Source organism: Patella vulgata, chromosome 2 (genome assembly GCF_932274485.2).
Source record: "Patella vulgata chromosome 2, xgPatVulg1.2, whole genome shotgun sequence".
NCBI classification, from domain to species: Eukaryota; Metazoa; Mollusca; class Gastropoda; family Patellidae; genus Patella; species Patella vulgata.
In genome coordinates, this window is record NC_065880.2 from 44169908 (window position 1) to 44191152 (window position 21245).

General features: G+C 32.8%; 1 protein-coding gene across 2 annotated transcripts; it reads left to right on the forward strand.

Moving 5' to 3' along the window:
- Window positions 1-539: 539 nt before the first annotated feature.
- LOC126810487 (ADP-ribosylation factor-binding protein GGA1) lies at window positions 540-20977 on the forward strand. Of its 2 annotated transcripts, XM_050535577.1 has the most exons (17): window positions 540-592; window positions 3544-3704; window positions 3978-4076; window positions 5307-5465; window positions 5842-5907; window positions 6070-6150; window positions 6429-6566; window positions 7240-7324; window positions 7665-7748; window positions 8410-8523; window positions 9621-9724; window positions 10356-10518; window positions 12450-12630; window positions 12988-13205; window positions 14900-15063; window positions 16664-16774; window positions 17546-20977. In XM_050535577.1, the coding sequence occupies exons 1-17, from the start codon at window positions 556-558 to the stop codon at window positions 17636-17638; spliced, it is 2058 nt and encodes a 685-aa protein (XP_050391534.1). In that variant the 5' UTR covers window positions 540-555; the 3' UTR covers window positions 17639-20977. The 2 variants fall into 2 exon arrangements, with proteins under 2 accessions (XP_050391534.1, XP_055954737.1); XM_056098762.1 differs by lacking the exon at window positions 8410-8523.
- Window positions 20978-21245: the final 268 nt, after the last annotated feature.

Genomic DNA, 21245 nt, shown 5'->3' on the forward strand with positions numbered 1-21245 from the left:
AACCGATTTGGAAGTATGGGGACCTGAATGAATGGCTGAAGATAAACATGCGGTAAAAAAAAAAAATAAAAAAAAAAATAAAAAAAATAAAATAAGATAATAGTGATCTTAACAAAAAACAATATATTTCATATGAAAGCTTATAAGCTTTCATATGAAATATGATAGCTTAAAAATACAAACACAGTTTTTACACACCGATTTGGAAGTACATGTATGGGGACCTGAATGAATGGCTAAAGATAAACATGCGGTATTTAATAACGAAAACTAACTTATAAACAACAAATTAAACGAAAAAGTTATTAGCTATATGATTCATTCAACGCTTGGGGGAAAAAAACTGAGATAGTCAAATCCCTTCCAGATTTTTTTACTTTGTTGACTTGAAGGTTGGACGCAATAAGGAGTAGCCTTATTCCATGTGGCCCCCGCCGCATTTAAAGAGTTGTTTCCCTTGCACGAACGAAAAGATGAGAAAATTTTATGACACGCCCCCTAATCTTGTTATGACTATCGTAATTTCTCGCGATATTATTGACGCGACTATCCATCATGGCCGACCAAGAAGATTCTCTCGAAAACCTTCTCAGTAAGTATATTTTTATCGAGGAAGAAGACGGAACTAAAACACAAAACGATACCATTTTGCTGAATATATTCTCACTCGATAATTATATATCATTTGCAAATGCATGTCTTGTTTTTGAGTTGACTGACATTGCAAGAAAGGAAAGTAATCACATGATTTTGCCACATTTTTAACAAATTATGGTGTACAAATTGTTACATAATTATTTCATGATAATTGTCTAAATCCCTAAAGCTCTTACAACCTTTTATTTCCTAAATGATAATTTATTTTCTTTTCTTCAATAATTTGATAATTCCTTATATATAAAGAATATGGTACTCAATTAACTCAATATAGCCAACGATCATTACCGGTAATTTTTTTATTTTTTGACCTAGGCTAGGTTTGATTTCCTAAACCTTTTTATGACTTTTGTCTATATCAGTAATGCAGAATACTAATAAATATCATCATAATACTGTTGTACAAATTAGACAGTGGGTATTGTCTTTTTAAGATATATATTAGGCTAAACTTTCCAACTGTTTCGATCTTCACCTCTGAATATGGGTTAGTTGAATAGTACTAGTAGGCTGTATGATCATTATGATGGCGTTATTGCACTTTCGCACCTCTACCAGTTCTCGTTGTTGTAGAGACTTGAAATTTTCAGGGGATGTTAAGGATGACTAGCAATGACCGCAAACCAAATTTCAGCCGAATCGATCAATGACTGTTTATTTTACCGACCTTTTAATTTCTAACGGGAGAGAAGTTCATCCGTTCGTCGCCATTTTCTTTGTTGACGATTTAAACTCGAATAACAAGACACTAAGACGGATTCTGACACACTGCGCTAGCTGCCTAACACTGCAGTTCATAAAATTTAATAATAATTTTCGTATATTTTAAATTTTGCGCTAAGTCACCAATTTCTATAAAATACTATTTGGCGTTGACCAGATGGATTGGCCTTTACGTGTGAATATCGCCGTGACCTGACGCTGACCCTGACTTCAAATTTTCCATCAAGTTCGGGACCTTTGCGCTTATAAGTGCTGCGCCCCTATTTCTTGCTGTATTATCGGGGTTAATGTCCGGGGTGAAAGCAGAGAAGATGCCCTTAAGAAAAGATGATTTGGTCAAAGTTGTAGGTCATGGTCATGTTGCAGAAAACTGAATGCAAACTTTTCAAACTCAGTTTTAGGACATTTGACCTTGACCCCGTAACCATTTTAAAGGCCATCATCGTGGTTTGAACCATCAACGTTTACCTTGGCCCTGTCGCACACTGCTCGGTCAGAAAACGGTCAAATGCAGAGGGCCTGTGTTCGAAAAGAAGTCAATGGGCGTGGTCAGTATGAAAGGTCGGGGTGACCTCCAGTAGTCAACGCTAACCAAGTGTGGCCTTGAATCCAAACCTCCCATCGATCTCGGGGGGGGGGGGGGCCTTTGCCTTTATGCTTGCCGTGGCCCTATTTCTTACTGTATTATCAAGGTTAATACTTGAGGTGAAAGCAAAAACGACGTCCTTCAGAAAAGGTAAATGGGCTAAAGTCGTGGGTCAAGGCCATGTTACAGAAAACACTTGATAATGCTGGATGTTATTGATAACCTAATCCCATTTTGAATATAGTTATGTATTATTCGTACATGAATTGCACTTCGATAAACTGCATGTAAGGATAAGATTATATGACATTTCTGTCCCGGAATATTTCACTTCAGACTTATGACCTTTCGGACTCAAAAAATATGGCCTTGATATTTCGGACTCGGGTAGGTGGCATTTTTGGAATAAGTTGAAAAGAAAGGCTGAACTGAACACCAATTTATAATAAGCCAAAAACGATTTTATAAAAGTAACATGCAGGTAAAATTTACCGCCCGCCATCAAGTACAGCATGTGGAGTCGTGGATCATGCACCTTATAGACCTCTTAAGGAACGGCAAAATTTCCACTGTTGGATGTTTATTTCTTTATATCTGTACTATGTATATAAAAAAGTAGCTGATGAATTCATTAGAAATATGCCAATTTATTCAAAGCACGAAAGAAAATATTAAAATGAAACACATGGTTTTTAAAAGGCTCCACCAAACGATAAAACATTAGTTGCACTTACGGTTCTTTGATAATCATTGTTTCCTGTAAAAGTAATATATTTTTTAAAAAATAATAATATGCTGATGAATTTATTTCAAAATGACCTACCTACACAAAAAGAAAAGTAAATATTTACATGACATGCACTGTTTGTACAAGTACATGTACCTAGAAATTTTTAATGATAATCCATTAAGGTGCACATTGACATGCATTCCTCGATAAGCATGCCATAAATTATGGCAGTACCAATTGATAAAGTAGTGCGTACAAAGAAAAGTCTTACAAATATTACAAATGATGATGTGGGACGATCATTACAAAAGAGAACTAGCAGTGTTAATCTTTTTATAGCGGTCTCACCAATTGCCGATCAATTAAATAAACATATGACAACTATCAGCCTCACAGACCCCCCCCCCCCCCCTCCAACAAAACAGCTGTTACTAATATATTACATAAATTTTCAACAGTCTTTTAATTATTCATCCCAGTCTGAAACTGAGTCCAAAACATTGCTATAGACTGAGTTCGAAAAGACGTCAAGTAAGTCCAAACCGTCATCAAACTGGTCCGATATGTCAGAATTAAGCAAAGATTTTGCTTTTCAAATATGTGGGGTTATTATTTGGCTGTGTAATGTACTGACATCTTATGAAAACAGTTACCAGAGGCTAGGACACAAGATTCAGACTAGATAATTACATACCGGTAGTTGGTTTATAGTAATCATACGACTGCTGAAAACTTAGTGGACTGACTGGAGTATACCATAATTTTGAAGTGGAAGCCAGGCATCATGCTCATCTGTTATGAATATAAATATAGACAATACAAATATAGTGATTGATTTATTTTACAGACAGAGCTACTAATCCAGCTGTTAGAGAACTGGACATGGATCATGTGATGGCATTTTGTGAACAAGTAAATAAAGAGTTAGAAGGACCACAGATATCTGTTCGACTTCTGGCTCACAAAATTCAGTCTCCACAAGAAAGAGAAGCAGAATATGCTTTAGCTGTAAGTTGAAAAATGTAACTACAGTGAAGGATACATGTAATTAAGCCTGTTATTACATTACATGTAACTTCTATTCAGAATGTTGCAAAAATACACTTGTCCCCCAATGCACTTATATCCCCCGATTTACATAAATTTCAATGCACATGTATGTAAGTCTCCTCAAGAATTCATTTGGATTTATTTTCATGAAATTCTGATATCTAATGTCTATAGAATAGGAGTTTAATTTTATCAAACAGCTTTACCAGGATAATTCTGTTTTATTTGCAGACTTTAGAAGCATGTGTTCGGAACTGTGGACAATATTTTCATCAAGAGATTGGAAAGTTTCGATTCCTGAATGAAGTGATAAAAGTTATTTCTCCAAAGGTTAGATTTTTTTCATTGACGGTTGTAGAATTACAGAAATTGAAAATAATTATAGTAAAAATTGTCTGGCAAAAGCGCTTCATGTATTTTTATAACACTGATTTGATGGTTCACTACTGGGGCTTCATTTATAAACTGTATTTGAATTCAGGCTGACTGTTCACACAAATATATAAATTTGAATAGATTTTCACGCTAATTGAGAGTAGTGATGAAACTACTATACGGATATTCGTTAACGGATACAAAATAAGGGTTATCACGTATGCAATTGATCACGTACGCAGCTCTTGAGTATAAATGTCAACATTATGCATTATTTAGTGATAGTAACTAATAAAATTATTAATGCTGTCATTGCAGTGCAACGAAAACAGTAGTCTAAATAGAAAAAAAAAAATTCATTCATTCCCTGCGCTAGTTTACGGCATACGAGTTTAGACCGTGTTTTGACTTCCCGTAGGTCACGTATATTCCCACTCACTGATTGGTTCAATAGTAGTAGATAATCAGAATGAGGCAAACGACCTTGGCGGAATAAATGGCACATGTTTTTATTTTTTTCATTCGTGTTGATTGAGCAAAATGATAAGTGGGAGGGTGCGGATAACATGAGTAGTTATACTATACAAATTCCTTCACCTCATTGATTTTTTGGGATGTCATAGATAGTCTTAATAATTACGGCTAAAGGTAGGCACGTTTTTTCTTCGCGGCTCAAACAATTTGCAAATCGAAAGTACGATTTCATACTCGGCATACACAGACACTCATAAACATTGAAACAACTAAGAAATTATGAGTACCGGTATAGGGACTTTTGATGGAATTTCACGTATTGGGATAGCCAACAAATGTATTCGGATCACAAATCTCGATCTGATTTTCAACACTAATTGAGAGTGATGGTTTGTTAGTTGATGCTGGTAATTTAACCTAAAGGAATTTGATCAGTTTATTGTCACGAATAAGAAATATTAATTGACATTGATTCATTGAAATCACCTAATCAAATAAATGAAAAGGAAACATCATTGAATTGTATGAACAACATTTTAGGAATTTAAAAATGATCCCAAAATTGGGCCTTTGAATTGAATATTTGAATAGTAAAATCAGTATTTGATATGAACACTGACACTCATATAAAGAAACTGGCTTGGTAGTGAAAGATACTATAATATTGTATTTCTGATAACAATTTAATTCATAATATTGTTTTGATAATAGTATCTGGGAAATCGAACTTCTGAAAAGATCAAGAAAAAATGTATAGAAATATTATATAGTTGGAAGCTTGGTTTACCACAAGAGGCTAAAATAGCTGAAGCCTATAGTATGTTAAAAAGTCAAGGTATAGTTAAAGCAGATCCATCTTACATCGACAAGGTATGTATAATATAATTCTAATTCTTTATTCAATTCTGTAGTGATATGTGTTATGTATATTTTCTAATTCTACCACCCTGAAATGTATGAAATTTAAGTTTAAAAACTGTGTTAAATTCTGTGTTTATGCTTAAGATATTTGTCTGTCTTGCTGCTTGCATATATATTCCTAAACACACTTTTTCTCAAGATAACTGATGTCCATATCGCTTCATCACTACAACTTGGTTAGAAATAACTGTTTACTGATATTGATTCAAGTTTTGATTAATGTTTTAACCTAGTTTCTCAAACTATCTTTTAGATAGCATAACTTTACATAAATATTATTTGAGCTATTATTAATATTCATTAATATGAAATTGTTATTTTCCAGCAAATTACCTATGCAGCACCAGCCAAACCTAGAAGAGCTGATTTTGAAGATGAAGAAAAGGCTAAGGTTTGTTTGCTAAAATCTAATACAGCCATTAATGATATTAATATCATGAGAAAAAGTAGTAATATCACAATATACAATTAGTACATAGTATATTATTCTATCTTTACTAAAGATACTGAATTCTAATGAATTAAGAATATTTTCTATGATTTATATTTTTAGATGCTAAATCGTCTCTTAAAAAGTAAGAATCCAGAGGATTTACAGGCTGCCAACAGACTGATCAAAAACATGGTGAAGGAAGTACGTACTGGTACTTTAATTGCATTGCATGTATTTGTAATTAATAATATATTTTGTATTTTAAATCTCTAATAGTACATTTTAAAGTGTATCAGTTACAAAATAAATACACAGCTGTAAATAATGATTGCTTATTAAAGATACCTGGATGCAGGTACTAAATTAAGAAGTACTGAATCCATAAAGTTGTGTTATTATGAGTACTCCTAATCTGTTCTTAGTAGGTATTTGAGTTACTGGAATTTGTACTTTATACATACTTTTTATTTATATTTCAGGATGTTATAAAATCTGAAAAGATTTCAAAGAGAATCAATGAGTTACAAACAATTGGTAATAATGTTCAGTTATTACAAGAAATGATACAAAATTATAGTTCACAGAGTTCTGCAAGTGTTGATAAAGAGATGATGAAGGTAAAAACTCTATATCTTTCTTATTGACCACAGCTTTACACAGATGAGATAGATATTTATACCCTAGAAAACCTGGTATAATTCAGTTAGCAGATTTCAAACTTTTTCATACCAGTGAATACTATGCTATTTGTATTGAAACCCAGTGTTACAGAAATTTGTTAAAGGCAGAACAAGCCAGTTCGTTTATATAAACCTCAAAAGTAAACCAATATGGTAGATATTTATGTAAAGTCTTTGGTATTTATGTAGTTAAGTACATCTGAGTGGGTCTAGGACAACTGCTCTCCATCTGAGTACATGACCTATACTAAGAATGACTTGTACAAATAAGATTGCTGAAGTACTATATTTGTTTTAAGACACAAAAAGATGGCTGGATGATATCAGTACAAACTAATGTTAAAAATAATTATTTTGAATAATTTTAGACCAAAATGATTTTTAATAATAAAAGAATTTAAGATTGATTGTGTGTGGTTTTAATTCTGTTATTTATAACATTTATTTTGGAAAATGTTGTTATATACCAAATACCACTGAGATTTGACATACATAAATTATTTATATCCATCAATATAACTTGTTTTGGGGATATGCAAAATGTAGATTTTGAGAGCTGCTATTTTTAGAACAACAACATTATTTTATATTGAGATGAAATGTTTTTCAGGAATTATATGAAAGTTTAGAAAAATTACGTCCAAATCTGTTTCGACTGGCAAGTGATACAGATGAGAAAGATAATGATGGAATCAGTGAGTTTAATTTGCTAATTGATGGGACTTCAAGATACTTCTGTTTCTTACATTATTGTTTTCAATTGTATTTGTAAATTTGCTAACTTATTAAATGAAATTCCTACCTGCCAAGCTGCATATCTCGTCAGTACTGTTGGAGAAAAATAATCCCCAAAAGCATGCAAATCTGACTTGAAATACACAAAAAATAACAGAGGCAACATATGTTGGATGGAAATTGAATCAATAAATAAATACAAACACAATTGCACAATGTGCAATGGAGCAGATGGTCTACAGGTAATAAACTGGTTTTAAAAGATTAAAGGTTAAATATATGTATTATTATTATTTACAGATGATATATTACAAGCTAATGATAGTGTAATGAAGGTTATGTCTCTCTATAAAACAAAAGTTGAAGGAGTAAGAGATGAACGAGGTTAGTAATATATACAGTTTTTTTTTTAATTAGAAGGTTTTAATATCTGTGGGAAATCACCTGGTAAAAACAGTTTTTAGTATATTTTATGTTGTTAGAAAACATGCAACCAAATTTTTCAGGTGTAAATACACCTATAAAGAGGCAGTATTAATTTTAAGATAAATGTAATTAATTTTGTATAATGCAATATTCAAAAGCATTTCTTTTGAACTTCTTGTAAACCACTATAATGTATGTGACTGGTAATGGATATATATTTCAATCGAATTTAAATACTCACAATCTTTTTTTTATTTTCTGATCAATCAAGTGCTACTGCTTCTTTATAATCTAAAGTTATTATATTTCCTCTCTTAGTATATTTATTATTAGATCTTTTACTAATCTTTAATTCTGATATGAGAAAGTTTGGCTGTCAATATTACATTTATTTTATAGCAGAATTGGAAATCTATTAAATTTGTGCATAGACCAAAAGTGATACTTCCATCTTTGAACTAAAACAAAGATGTTATTCTAGCGAATCTATGCCTCAAATCAGATGAATACTTTAATCTATAGTTAATAGGTCATAGAGATATAGATTTGCCAAGACAAATTTATTTCCAGTTTTATGCTTTTATTTGCATATTAATATAACATGATTTTTCTTGTATAGCTGATGTCTCTTCACTTTTGGACCTGAACAATGACCCCTCCAAATCAACACCTACCCATACTGCCCAGAACACATCCTCAGCAGCCATGTTAGAAGATCAGTTTGAAGCTTGGGGTAAAAATAGTATATTAATGTTTGTTTCAAAAGTTTTCTAACTTTAAATCTAATTGAAAAAACCCAAACTATTTGTATTCATTTTGAGATGTATTTCAAATACAACATTTTTCACGGCTTATTCCACACTAAAATGCGATCAATGTTGGGGGATAATTGTCACGACTAAATTCACAAATATTATCAAATTGATTATTCAGAATTTAATTGAGAAAACAAAAGCCAGATATCATAAGTATATATTATTTCCCATTTTGGATAAATCATTAAGATTAAAACAAGACTATAAAAAGATTTTACCCAACACTTATTGGGAGCGCATGTTTTTATCATTTGCAGAATGTTACTAAACCATTTCTTGATGATTCAACTTTCACACAATTTAGTAGTTTCCATAGGATTCAAAATCCCTCAAATGAAGCCCAATATTTTTAGAGCTTAGTAGAAGTTTTTTTTCTAGATTTCATTATCAGATTCAGACATAGAAAACTTTCTAAACAGACAGTAATTTTTATTAACTTGTGTAATATTACACATGAATGTATGACACAGTTGGTGGATGTTATTACACAGGTTTCATCATGAATTTATGGTCCATATAATCATAAAGTTTGAAATGGACGGACATTGTGATGGTCATATTACATCTTAAATAAAATAAAATTCACAGCAACTTTATTTATAGGCTTCCTATATATTTGAATTTTTTAAAAGTCCCTTTGCACCATTGGCATTTGTCGCTAAAATATCGAATTTCTCATGGCTTAATCCACGTTAATATGCCCTCCAATTGAATATTTAACATTTAATTCAGAAAACAAAAGCAATCGGATATAAAACAGGCCTATCATTAAATTTTAGTGGACCACGTATTGGAGGTGTGCTTATGCATAACGAGAAGCATAATCAATGAAATTTCAATTTCACATATCTTTGTAAATACTGAATGGAATTGAACCATTTTTAGATTGATATTCCAATTAGTGATTCCTATTGCTTAGGAATGGTGTATCGGGACTTTAAAATAATATTACTTTATTTACTATAGCAGCGATTTCCTAATTTTTTGACTGGATTGTAATAATTTATATCATTAGGAATTTCTGGAAGTAGTGATGATAAAGCAGCAAATAGTAACAGTTCTGCAATGAGTGAATTAAATGATATATTTAATATGGCTGCCCAGCCACCTGCAGTTCCAGTAAGTATACAAAACTATAAACAATATTTGCGAGCTTCTTAAATTGTATCAGGCAGGATAACCTTATCTCAAGCAGAACCAGGGCCTAAGATAAGGTTAAATTCTCGTAGCACTGATTCTGTGTTTGCGGAGCTGAAAAAAACGGCATCTGTGGACTATTCTGGCACAGTTTACATAGGAGTTTATTTGGATATGTGCAGCATTTTTTGCATGAAAACTCAGCACTAGGATGATAAAAAAACACTTTTGTTACAATTATATTTGAATTACATCTGAAACAAGGGTACAAAATAAAAACAAGTCTGATTATTGTCTTTTAAAGTCTCCTTAGGAAGTGAATCCATTAGGGGTCAGGAGGCATCACTACCTTAAACTTTTTCAGAGCACTACACCTTTTTTTTCAGAGCACTACACCTTTTTTTTCAAAGCACTACACCAATTCTTTCAAAGCATGGTTGTCTTTTTTTTTCGAAGCACGGATGTTTCATTTCGAAGCATGTTCGTGCTCCAAGGCATGTTATTTTAGGCTCTGAACAGAACATCTGTCCCTAACTACTAATAGCTAAAAAAAACTCTATTCAATTTTTCAAATGTATGTTTTATACTAAATGTTGATGTTTGTTATTTACAGCCAACCATTCCACAAACTACTGTGAATACTAGTCAGTCATTATTTAATACTAATCCTACATTAGCTATGGGGATGTTTTCTCCATTAAATCAACCGGCAATGATGGCACATCAGCAACAAAATCAACAACAGAGACCAGCATTTGGTGCTCCAGTCCAAAATCGTAAGTAGCATGACTTAATATTGAAGACATGTAAATCTAATTATTAAATGCTCCAAAGATAAACAACATTCATTCATAAAATGATTTTGCTAAATTTGAACAGTACATGCTGTCATAAATTATTGCATTCCTTAATTACATGAATAGGCATTATCACATCAAAACGACCTTAGGATAACAAATTTTCTAAATAAGCTTAATTATCAACACTTGACAAGTTATTGTAATATTTTTCAACTCCTTCACAAACACTTTACAACCCTGGCTAACTCATGAATTGAAACTTGAAATGTAACTCAGGAGCTGATGGGTTAATTTAAATACTATACTCAGCCAAATTAAAAACTTGACACTGATGAATTCCAACAAACTTTTTTTTCTGTAAGTCAAATAAATTTTAAAGTGTTTCTAACGATAGTAAGTAGTAAGAAGCCTTTAATTTCATAAAATTGTAAAGTCACATGGATCACGTGACTTTTGAGGGTATAAAAATGAAAAACCTGAAAAACACGTGCAAACACAAACTTGTGAGGTCAATCAATGCAAGTTTGCTTAAACTGAACACGCACACGTAACTTGAACTGGAAAAACAAATTAAAATTGTTATTTTCATCTTTGTTAGAAAATGCAGCGCCTTTCAAATGTAGAATGTCTACGTGCTATAGGTAGGCTCTATGCTGGTCAGTCTGTGGTCACTGTTGCATGAGCCTTTAATTGTTCACGCCAGACACTAATTAATCTTAGAATGAGAGTGCTTCAAACTGGAACTATTGCCGACCGCCCAAGGGCGGGAGCGCCACGTGTGACGTCACTCCAGGAAGATCAAGCAATACGATTACATCATCTTAGAAACAGATTTGTCACTGCAACCTCCACAAGTAGAGAGATGTTTGGTGGAAGGGTAACTGCACAAACTGTTCGATATCGCTTGCAGGCTGCTGGTCTTTGAGCTCGGAGGCCCTATAATGGACCAATATTGACACCTCTTCATCGCCGTAATCGACTTGTGTGAGCCACAAGACACATAAGATTTACTCAAAGACAGTGGAATTCGGTTGTCTTTAGTGACGAATCTCGATTCACTTTGAGATTTGCCGATGGCAGGGTCCGAGTGTACCGCAGACGAGGTGAACGTTACGCTCAAGTATGCGTCAGAGAAGTTGACCAATTTGGTGGCGGCAGCGTCATGGTTTGGGGTTCATTTTGTGCATTTTGTGTTGTTGTCCAAGGGAAGTTAAATGCTGTCCAGTACAGGGATCAGATTTTGCAACCTGTTCTTCTTCCATTTATGCAGAGACATGGGCCTGGACTAACGTTTCAACAAGACAATGCTCGACCCCATACAGCAATTGCTACCCAGAACTTTTTAAGAAATGCCGGTGTCCAAGTCCTGGATTGGCCGTCGCTTAGCCCCAACCTTAATCCTATTGAACACATCTGGGACGAACTGGGTCGACGTGTTCGTCAGCAAGTGAATCCACCACTGACGTTGCAGGACCTTCAACATGCTCTTGCTGAGCAGTGGCGACGTCTTCCTCGGGTAGTGTTTACTAATGTTCTGAGATCCATGAGAAGACGTTGTGTGGCAGTACGAGACGCTAGAGGATGCCACAACCGTTACTAAACACTTTATTCCAATTGTTCTCAAAGTCTGTGAATTTCATTTTGGGGGGTACTGTGACATCACGAACGTCATCAATGTCAAGGACTTTTGGCGAGACGTGTTCTTGCTTTCTGTTGATGGCAAGGTCGTCTGTGCACAACATAACACTAAAATAGTTGCCTTAAACCAAATATTAAAAATCTAGTCCCAAAAATCCTGAGTGTCAAGTTTTTAATTTGGCTGAGTATATATTTTTAGTTTGGTGAATTTGTTCAGAAAATTATGTGTGTCATTGACATGACAAATTGTTTTCTTAATTTAATTTAAGCATCGATGGGGCTGCAAAGATTTCCATCACCATTTGCTTCTATGAATACATCAACACAACTGTCCTCGCAACCTCAAAAAACAGATCAACAGAAACCAGTGATGCCGGATTTAGATATGATAGGTCAAAGTTTACTTCAACAAAATTTGGGCAACAAAGAACTGACAACAACACAGAAAGGGTAACTTCATATTACTTTGAAGAATGAATCTTTTAATTTGAGATGTGAATTTTATCAGTATTCAAAAAAATGATAATAGAAATAATGATATTAATAAAAGGTAAATAAAGATGGCACATTGTCAATATTTTGTAATAATCATAACAGGAATATTCCCAATTGATAGAATTTCAATCAGGTGCCACAGAATCAATTTCTGTCACTGTTCTGGTGTGAGTAGAGAATCATGATGTATGGCGGTATTTTATTCTTATGTTCTGCTCTATTTTTACTGAGAATTCAATTCTGGCATGTTCAATTGGGTATTCTCTCTAATTAAAGTGGTCCCGTAACTCAAAATAATTATCTTATTTCCAGCGGAACCTCAAATATGACCCTCAACCAATTATCGAACTTAAAAACCACAACATCGTCACAATCTCAGCCTCAGCCATCTTTGCTGGATTTATCAAACCCAGTTACTTCTTTTAGCGGAACAGCAACAACTAATGGTCTTACTATGGGTTCACCATCTAAAACAGTTGAAATACAACCTCTAACAGATATATTTGTTCCACTAGAGTCAATTAAACCAGGTAAATTAATTACTCATTCAAATAATTTGAAACAGGTTTTGTATATATGAAATCTAGGTTAAAATATTTTAAAAATTGGTAACTATGGGTCACCACATCTCATGGCTGCTGACATTTTTCTTGTTTTACACCTTTACTAATAGTAAATTTTAAACTTTTTTGATTTTTGTATGAGACCATTGAAATGTGGTTGTACGATGTGGTCCACAATTGACTTCAAAATTATACACAGTTTTTATATTCCCAAGATGAGAAGCCAATTGATTTTTGAACAATTTCTCATAATTACTGTTGGGGTAATGGCCCTTATATTTGATGCTCCTCTAGAGACTAAAGTTATAACCGATTGACTTATGATTTATGATAATTTCTGAGGGTTGTTGATCAATTTGAAAAAATTTATGCACACTACAGGCTGAAGTTATTAAAGACTGAAAATTATACACAAGGCTAAAGTTTTATCATCATTTGCTTGAAAACGTTGAGAGAACCCTCAACGAAACGTCGCTTTAAATAAAATAGTAATTGTGTTCCATATTATGTTTTTTGTATTAAGGCTAAAGTTATTAAAAGACTGAAAATTATATACAGCCTTTTTATTCAGGAGACAATGAAGTCTATTGGTTTTCTGACTATTTGATTACCAGTACATATTTTGTATGATAAATGGTAATATTGGATGTCAATTAAACATACATTATGCAAGAGCTAAATCTGCCTATTGCAGGTCTTTCTTTGGGCCTGAAATGTTATATAAACTATTAATTAAACATTTATTAACATGGAAAGACCATAATCAACTCTCGATGCCATCTTATGTGTCAGATTTTCACTGGATTTGAATCTGATTTGCTGCTCAACGCTCATTGATGATTTAATCCAAAAATGGATAATCAAGACTGTTTTTTATCGTACCGACTTTAGTAATGATGATCAATGCTAGGCCTAAAATTCAAACGCTAATACCTCGGTTCAGAGTGGAGCAATTTGACTGAAATTTTCAGCATATTCCCTTTACATTATCTAGTTTTTAACTATTATATTGAGAACTGCCAGCTCTTTATCTAATCTTCCATAATGCCCCTTTAAATTTTAATTATTTCTGATTATTACTTCATGGGTTGTTATTCTTGATCAGTTTTAAGTGTCTTTACAATGCCCCCATTACCTACATAAAGAATAAATATGTTACAAGTTTTGTGGACTGCTCGATGTAGTTAATATGGGCGTATATTATTTTGCATGGTAACCTTTCTTTTAGTTGTTTATGGTATATTAATTTACATTATCCAATAATATTTACATCATCCAATAAGATTAAGACATTTTGTAATGAATTGTTCATATCTTAGAGCCATTGGCTGTATCTCAACAGTGGTTATATAATTTTGAGAGTGCATAATGTGATTATATCTTTTTGAATAAAATTCAAGAGCCCCCAATTTTCAGAGCACCTGACCTGATCAAATGTCACAAGACAAAATTTAGAGGATGAAATCTTAGACCAACCAATCTGATCAAATCTTGGAGAAGGAGTTTTGAGAACAGCCAGTCTGATTAAATCTTAGGAGAAAAATTTTGGAGAATGTCAAATCTATTCAAATTTTTCTCATGCAAAATCAAAGAGGTACCAATTCTTTTATTTGGTTTATTTGTATTTTCATGTATTCAACTTCAATTTTGTTTGTTAATAGGTGAACATCAACCAGTTACAGTACTAGATAAAAACAATTTAAAAATCCTCATCCATATTGGAAAAGATCGTCCTCGACCTGATGTTTCAGTAATGGTGATATCCACTCTTAGTACCAGTTCAAGTCCTATTAGAAATTATGTTTTTCAAGCTGCAGTACCAAAGGTTAGTTAAATGTATGTCATATGAGATGGCCGAGTGATCTAACAAGTGCACTGTAGATAATAGGTTCCATCCCAGATTTGTACATTCTAAAGAGAATTATTGTTACTTTCAAAGACCAAGTTAGTTTTGAGTGGAAGTTAAATTTGATCTCTTTAATTATACCTATTCACAGACTATTTTCTTTATTGTAGGGTGACCCACCATAAATAAATATCTCCATATATCTCGACAATTACGCCACAATATTGATATATATGCCAAGCCTCAAATCAGTTTCACACAATTATAGTCACTAAATAAACGATCATGTTGTAGTTAATAAGCTATGACCATTAATCATGTATAAATAATAGACTGAAAACTGGTTCCAAGAGTCGTCCATAACATCCAGACACTTTTGAGTAAAAGTTAGGTTATGTGCCCTTGTTTTGAAATTAGTCTCGCTTAACCAGTCTATCGACCATTCTACGTCTGATTGACAGGTCGGGATAATCAAGACTACTTTTTTACGAAACATAACAGAAAGCTAGAACAAGAAATTGAATTTAGAAATAAGCACGTTAGGTAGCTCAACAATCGTTTTAAGAAGCTTTTAAAAGTAAAATGAAACTACTGCTAGTATCATGTTCCTGTCTAACCCGAGTGATTCAGAGATATTATTTGTACTAAACCAAAAAATGCCGCTCTTAACGGTACAGTTAATGATAAAGCGATTTAAAAAATGAAACGAACGTAATTTCTAAATCTGCTGTAATAACCAAGAAGCTTAATTTTACTGCTATTCAAAATCGTCAACAATAAATTTTTTACGGCTGTAATAGTTGATAGATTTGTAGAGAATTGCAAGTGCTATGGCTATTTATAGTATCATACTGTCAGAAAGTTGGTCTCGGCACGGCGAATGTGCACGCTTCAGTGGTAGTCTCGAACTATCAGCGGTGGACTGTATTTCTGTGAGTACATGGGTCACCCTATTTATTGAAATAAAAAAAAAATATGTAATGCAGAATAGCCTGGATGGCCATTTGGATCAGTAGGGGGGATTAGATTAATAAGCGCACATGTTAACTTTGTATTCAGCCATAGGGGATGCTCAATTGTCTGTCCGGAACGTCCCGAATTGACAGAATTACAATCGAGTGACGCCGAATTAGGTCCTGTCACAGTTCTGTCAGTCCCGACTATGAAGGTGGTGTGAGTCGATCGGAACGTAATTAGACACAACAAATGTGGTTCGGCTGTCATGGTTGGTTGAGGTACATTCTTATTCAGACGGCCCATGCGTTGTAGCTCGAAATTCCCCTTTTCACTCGATTGTCTGTATTTTTTGGTTTGAGAGAATTCAATTTTGGAACGTTCAATCGAGCATCCCCATGATCTCTATCTAAGGGAAGGCTACTCTAGCCAACCTTACAGGCTACATCAAGGGAAGTAACTCCTTTGGAATTGGGGTATTTCAGACCACTTTTATGTTACTAGCGGGGAATATTCCTAAGTGAATTATTATTACATAAAATCCCCCTCTCCTACAAGATGTGATCGCCCTTAAGATAGCTCAGAGTTTACATGTTAAAACAATGAAACTAAATTATAATTGTAGGTAATGAAAGTTAAACTACAGCCACCATCTGCTAATACATTACCAGCATATAATCCTATACTTCCTCCGACAGCCATAACACAAATTATGTTACTAGCTAATCCTAAAAAGGTAGAGTATTACCAAAGTATTTATTAAACTTTTAAATCAGTTACTGTGTCAAGTCAACCGCTGTTGTTGCCTAGGTAATACATGAGTAATGCATGCAGTCACAGTGGTTGACTTTCTGTGATAATTAACTTGTATAATCTATTATGGCTTATTTGGCTATTTGAATCTATAAATTGATTTGTCCAAAATTTAGAGGGTCAAACAGATAATCATGTTATGCTTGAAGGAAGACATCTTAAATATGATTCCTATATTCAATATAAAAAAAGAAATCTACCACATGTGTAATGTTTTGTTAAATATTACTGCTACTCTGTTGTCTTAACTTATATAACCCTTGTGAAGCATTTACCAATTGATTTATGATATAAAGGTATTGCCTTGAAAACGACTTGTGAAGTCTTGTGGAAACTTGTAGTAAACCAAGTCATTGTATCCATACTAATAAGTGTTATTTCTTAATATAGTGGGTGTAATTCACTCTCTACCCTTTCATCTTCCTCTGAGCTTGATAATTATCAGTCAGGTTTGTCGCCCAATGAAATTCCTGTTTTTGTTAGTAATAGCATTACCCAGTGCATTTTGAGTCATCAGCTTTTATGAAATGTTATCAGCTTCAATGAAATTTTACTGCAGCCTCAATAAGAATCTGATTACATCTTTGATTTCTTTCTTCTTTTTTTTTAGCCCATGCTAATTCCATTTTGAAAAAAATATAATTCTTTTCTTTTAAGTTGTCAGTGAAATGTATTGTTTTGATTTTCTTTCCAGGAAAAGGTCCGTTTAAAATTCAAATTAACATATTCCTCAGATGATCAAACTCAAACAGAAATGGGTGAAGTGGATACACTACCTATACAATAACAATGAGATGCATAAAATACCTAATATGTGTAAATAATGGATAACTGGTTTTACAGCTGAATGGAGTCGAGACTAGTTAAATAAATTTGTTTTATTGTAGTCTGGTTTTGACAAATCAGTAGTGTTGAAACTTTGCAGCTAATTTTATTTAGCATTGAGATATTTGTCTGGGCTATCTGAACATATCCTAACTATTTGTTGGTATTTTTACACTTAATATATGACCAATACAGTGAATACAGTGAATAAGCTAAATGTTGAACATATCATATGATCACGCGGTTGTTTGGTAAAAAAAAAATGGGGCTGTGTGCAAAGAACAATTTGACAAAAATATCTTTCTTAATTCCCCTCAGTATCTTTCTAAAACTTTATTTATAAGACTGAAATTGCAAAGACAGGGGTAGGTTTAAAATACTAAAACTAACTTGAGGAAAACTGTTACCTCAATAACAAAAATTTTATAAAGAAACTCCAAGCCTCATTTGCTAGAAATCAATGCTTTTAAAGTTAACCGCATATGAAAAAGCAGTGATGATAAGGTCCGTTTCAAAATGACACAAATAGTTAAGATAGAATCAACAGATAGCATGAATAGTTAAAGTAGTTGACTATCTGCGAGATTGTAACATGAACATATATTTCGATACAAGGTTCAACACGAGATCAGAAGGTGATTATTGCTAACCGAATAAAACTTTATAACAACTTGTGTGGTATTATAAATATAGAAGGATATTATATATATTTTAAAGATAAACTACATTGTGATATATAATTACCATGCAAGTTATGTGAATATAGTATATAAGTGATCAAACTGTATATATACCATGGATGCCTGGAATTGTCTTAATATATGTCTTGCTGAATCTTTTCTCTTTCTTCAATAAACATTTCATCATGTAAACTTGACAAGTATTACTATAGAACTATTTTGTCATTAATTGTATCTATCTAATACCATGGATCTTATAGGTTTATGTTAATACTAGATTAGTACGATATTAGACAAGATGCTGTTCATTTGGTACTAAGAGTATTACAATCATATTGTCACATAAATGTTATGCACATCATGTTCTACAGTGTTTGATTTTAAATATGGGCTGATACAGATAATTACACAGGGTATGCATAGAAAAAAAATAATTTAATGTTAAAATTACAAGGCACAATTCAATAGTTAATTTATTCAGAGCAAAGCTAATGCATTTATCAAGTCTTGAACTTTATTAGGTGTTTTTTTTTCATTTGGAAAAGCCAAGACGATAGAATCATGAGTGAAACATCTCTTTGAATAAATCTAGGTAGTCATTATCCATAAATTTGTGTTGTGTAATGTTTTTGTCATCTGTAAAATGGCATTTAAAGAATTATTTAATATTATCTTTTTAAATTAATATCAAATAGACAAGACTACTGATTATTGAAAGAACATGTTGAAAATATATAACATAATGGACCCTTTAGTACAAAACTATTACAATACAGTATACCATGCTTATACAGAAATGACTGCTAAGGTTGAAATCTGATTTTTATTGCATGTTACTTTTTCTCTGTGTGATATACAAAAGCACCACAACACCAAAGTGTGATCGACATATTATAATCAGACTGGTGTATATACACTAATTGCTGTTTGATGTCCTCTTGTTATCATGTTATTCCTAACATTGTTTAAATGTGCTTTTAATATTGTTATATTATGTTACATGTAGCCTACATGCATTTTTTAAAATCCCAGAGGAAAAAACCTTTTTGGAAATGCCCTGAAAAAGTTATAATGTAATGGTATAGAAGTGACTTTGGTGGCATGACGGTAAGCACAGTAATACCATATTCTCATTTCAACTATTATCTGTTTATCATTTTGAGTTTTCTTTGTAAATCCTGTAGGATTATGGTTAGACCTATCTTGATGTGGGCATGATTGTATTAATATGTACTTAAGCTCATCATTAATCTGAGGTAGATAAATAAACATAGGCCCTCAACGTCATAATATTTTTAGTAGTAGTCAAATTAAATTCTAGCTTTAAGATTATATTATTCAACATTTAGTCATCAGTTCGACAATGTGTTTATTTTGATCGAGGATTAATTCTGTTTTATATTGTTTATGAAATCCATTAGAAGAAAATTTATCTTTTATTTTACTGACATTTTCATTTACAGATGATATAAAGGAATAAGTATTTATGACCAGTGTGCTAGACTAGGATGACACAGTTGCACCAGGGCAAAATACAATTTGAGAAATAATTTGATATATTCTTTCCATTTCTATCTTGCCAGGAATTTTATGAGTCTCTTAAGTTTTGAAAGTTGTGCTATTAGTACATCACAGAGAGGGGAAATTTATCAAGACTAAATTTTTGTTGATTATTTATTAATTTTGTTTCTTGTTAATTATTAATTATTCCATAAGAGTTAAGACATCCTCTATATTTTTATGTGCATATTGTTTGGTACATGTATATGACACCATTCTACATGCCACATGTTTTGCTCATAACCGGTCGATCATCTTCTTAATTACATCCACTATGGAACTCTGATGTAAGTCGGAGAGAGAATAGTAAATCTTCAAAGACTTCCACAGATGCTAGATTATAATGAATGAAATTACCATGTAAATAAGTGTTGAGGAAATGTGCAATTCAAAGATGTTGAGATCAATTATTTGTGCATCAATTATTTGATATCAAATTAACACTGAGGAGAATTTAAAGGATCTTAATATTGTTTTTACCAGCAGTTAACTTTCTTCAATATTTTTGGTTATATTTTTTTTATCTTATTAAAATAATCTAAAATTGTTGACAAGATATCATGGAAGGGGGGATGCTCACTGGTTCCCAGGTTCACTAGTTCCTCCGCTATAATAAATACTATAAATATGAGTATCAAAAATCTTGGAATGTATGATGTCTAATTTGTATCATGTCGTAATGTTGCCCTTCATGAGGCGGCAACTTAACTTCACAATCAGCCATCATACCTTCTGTTTTTTTTGATACCCATATCTATAGTATTTTTATATAGCGGCGGATTAGTGCACTTGTGGACTAGTAAACCCCTCTCCATGGAAGAGTTACTCTGGTACCTAATATGAACAACATGTACAGGTTTATATATACATTTGATGTGTGTTTTCATTATGTACATGTATGCAATACATATTTATTTGGTTTATCTTTTAATGTAAGTATTATTTAATAATTAACATATTTGTTAGAGATTATGCTATTTCTTTATAATTTCTACTCTCTGTTACAATATGTATCTGTATAATTTGTGAATACATAATAAATTATCATATCAATTTAAAAAGGGTTTTATATATACTCACATTTCATATATTGTTGTTACCCCTGCCAATTATGGGTTTAAGAGAGAGAGAAATGGGGTTTAACGTCCACTCCACACAAACTAGGTCATTTCCGGTCTAACACATGGTTCAATTTTATTTCAATCATTCACTTGCGCGTAGGGGTCTTTAGCAGTGGGCGGAAACCGGAGGACCCGGCGAAAACACACGAGGTTGGACAGGCGACCCTACTCCTTGTCACGTACAACCGGGGAATCGAAACCCTGCCAG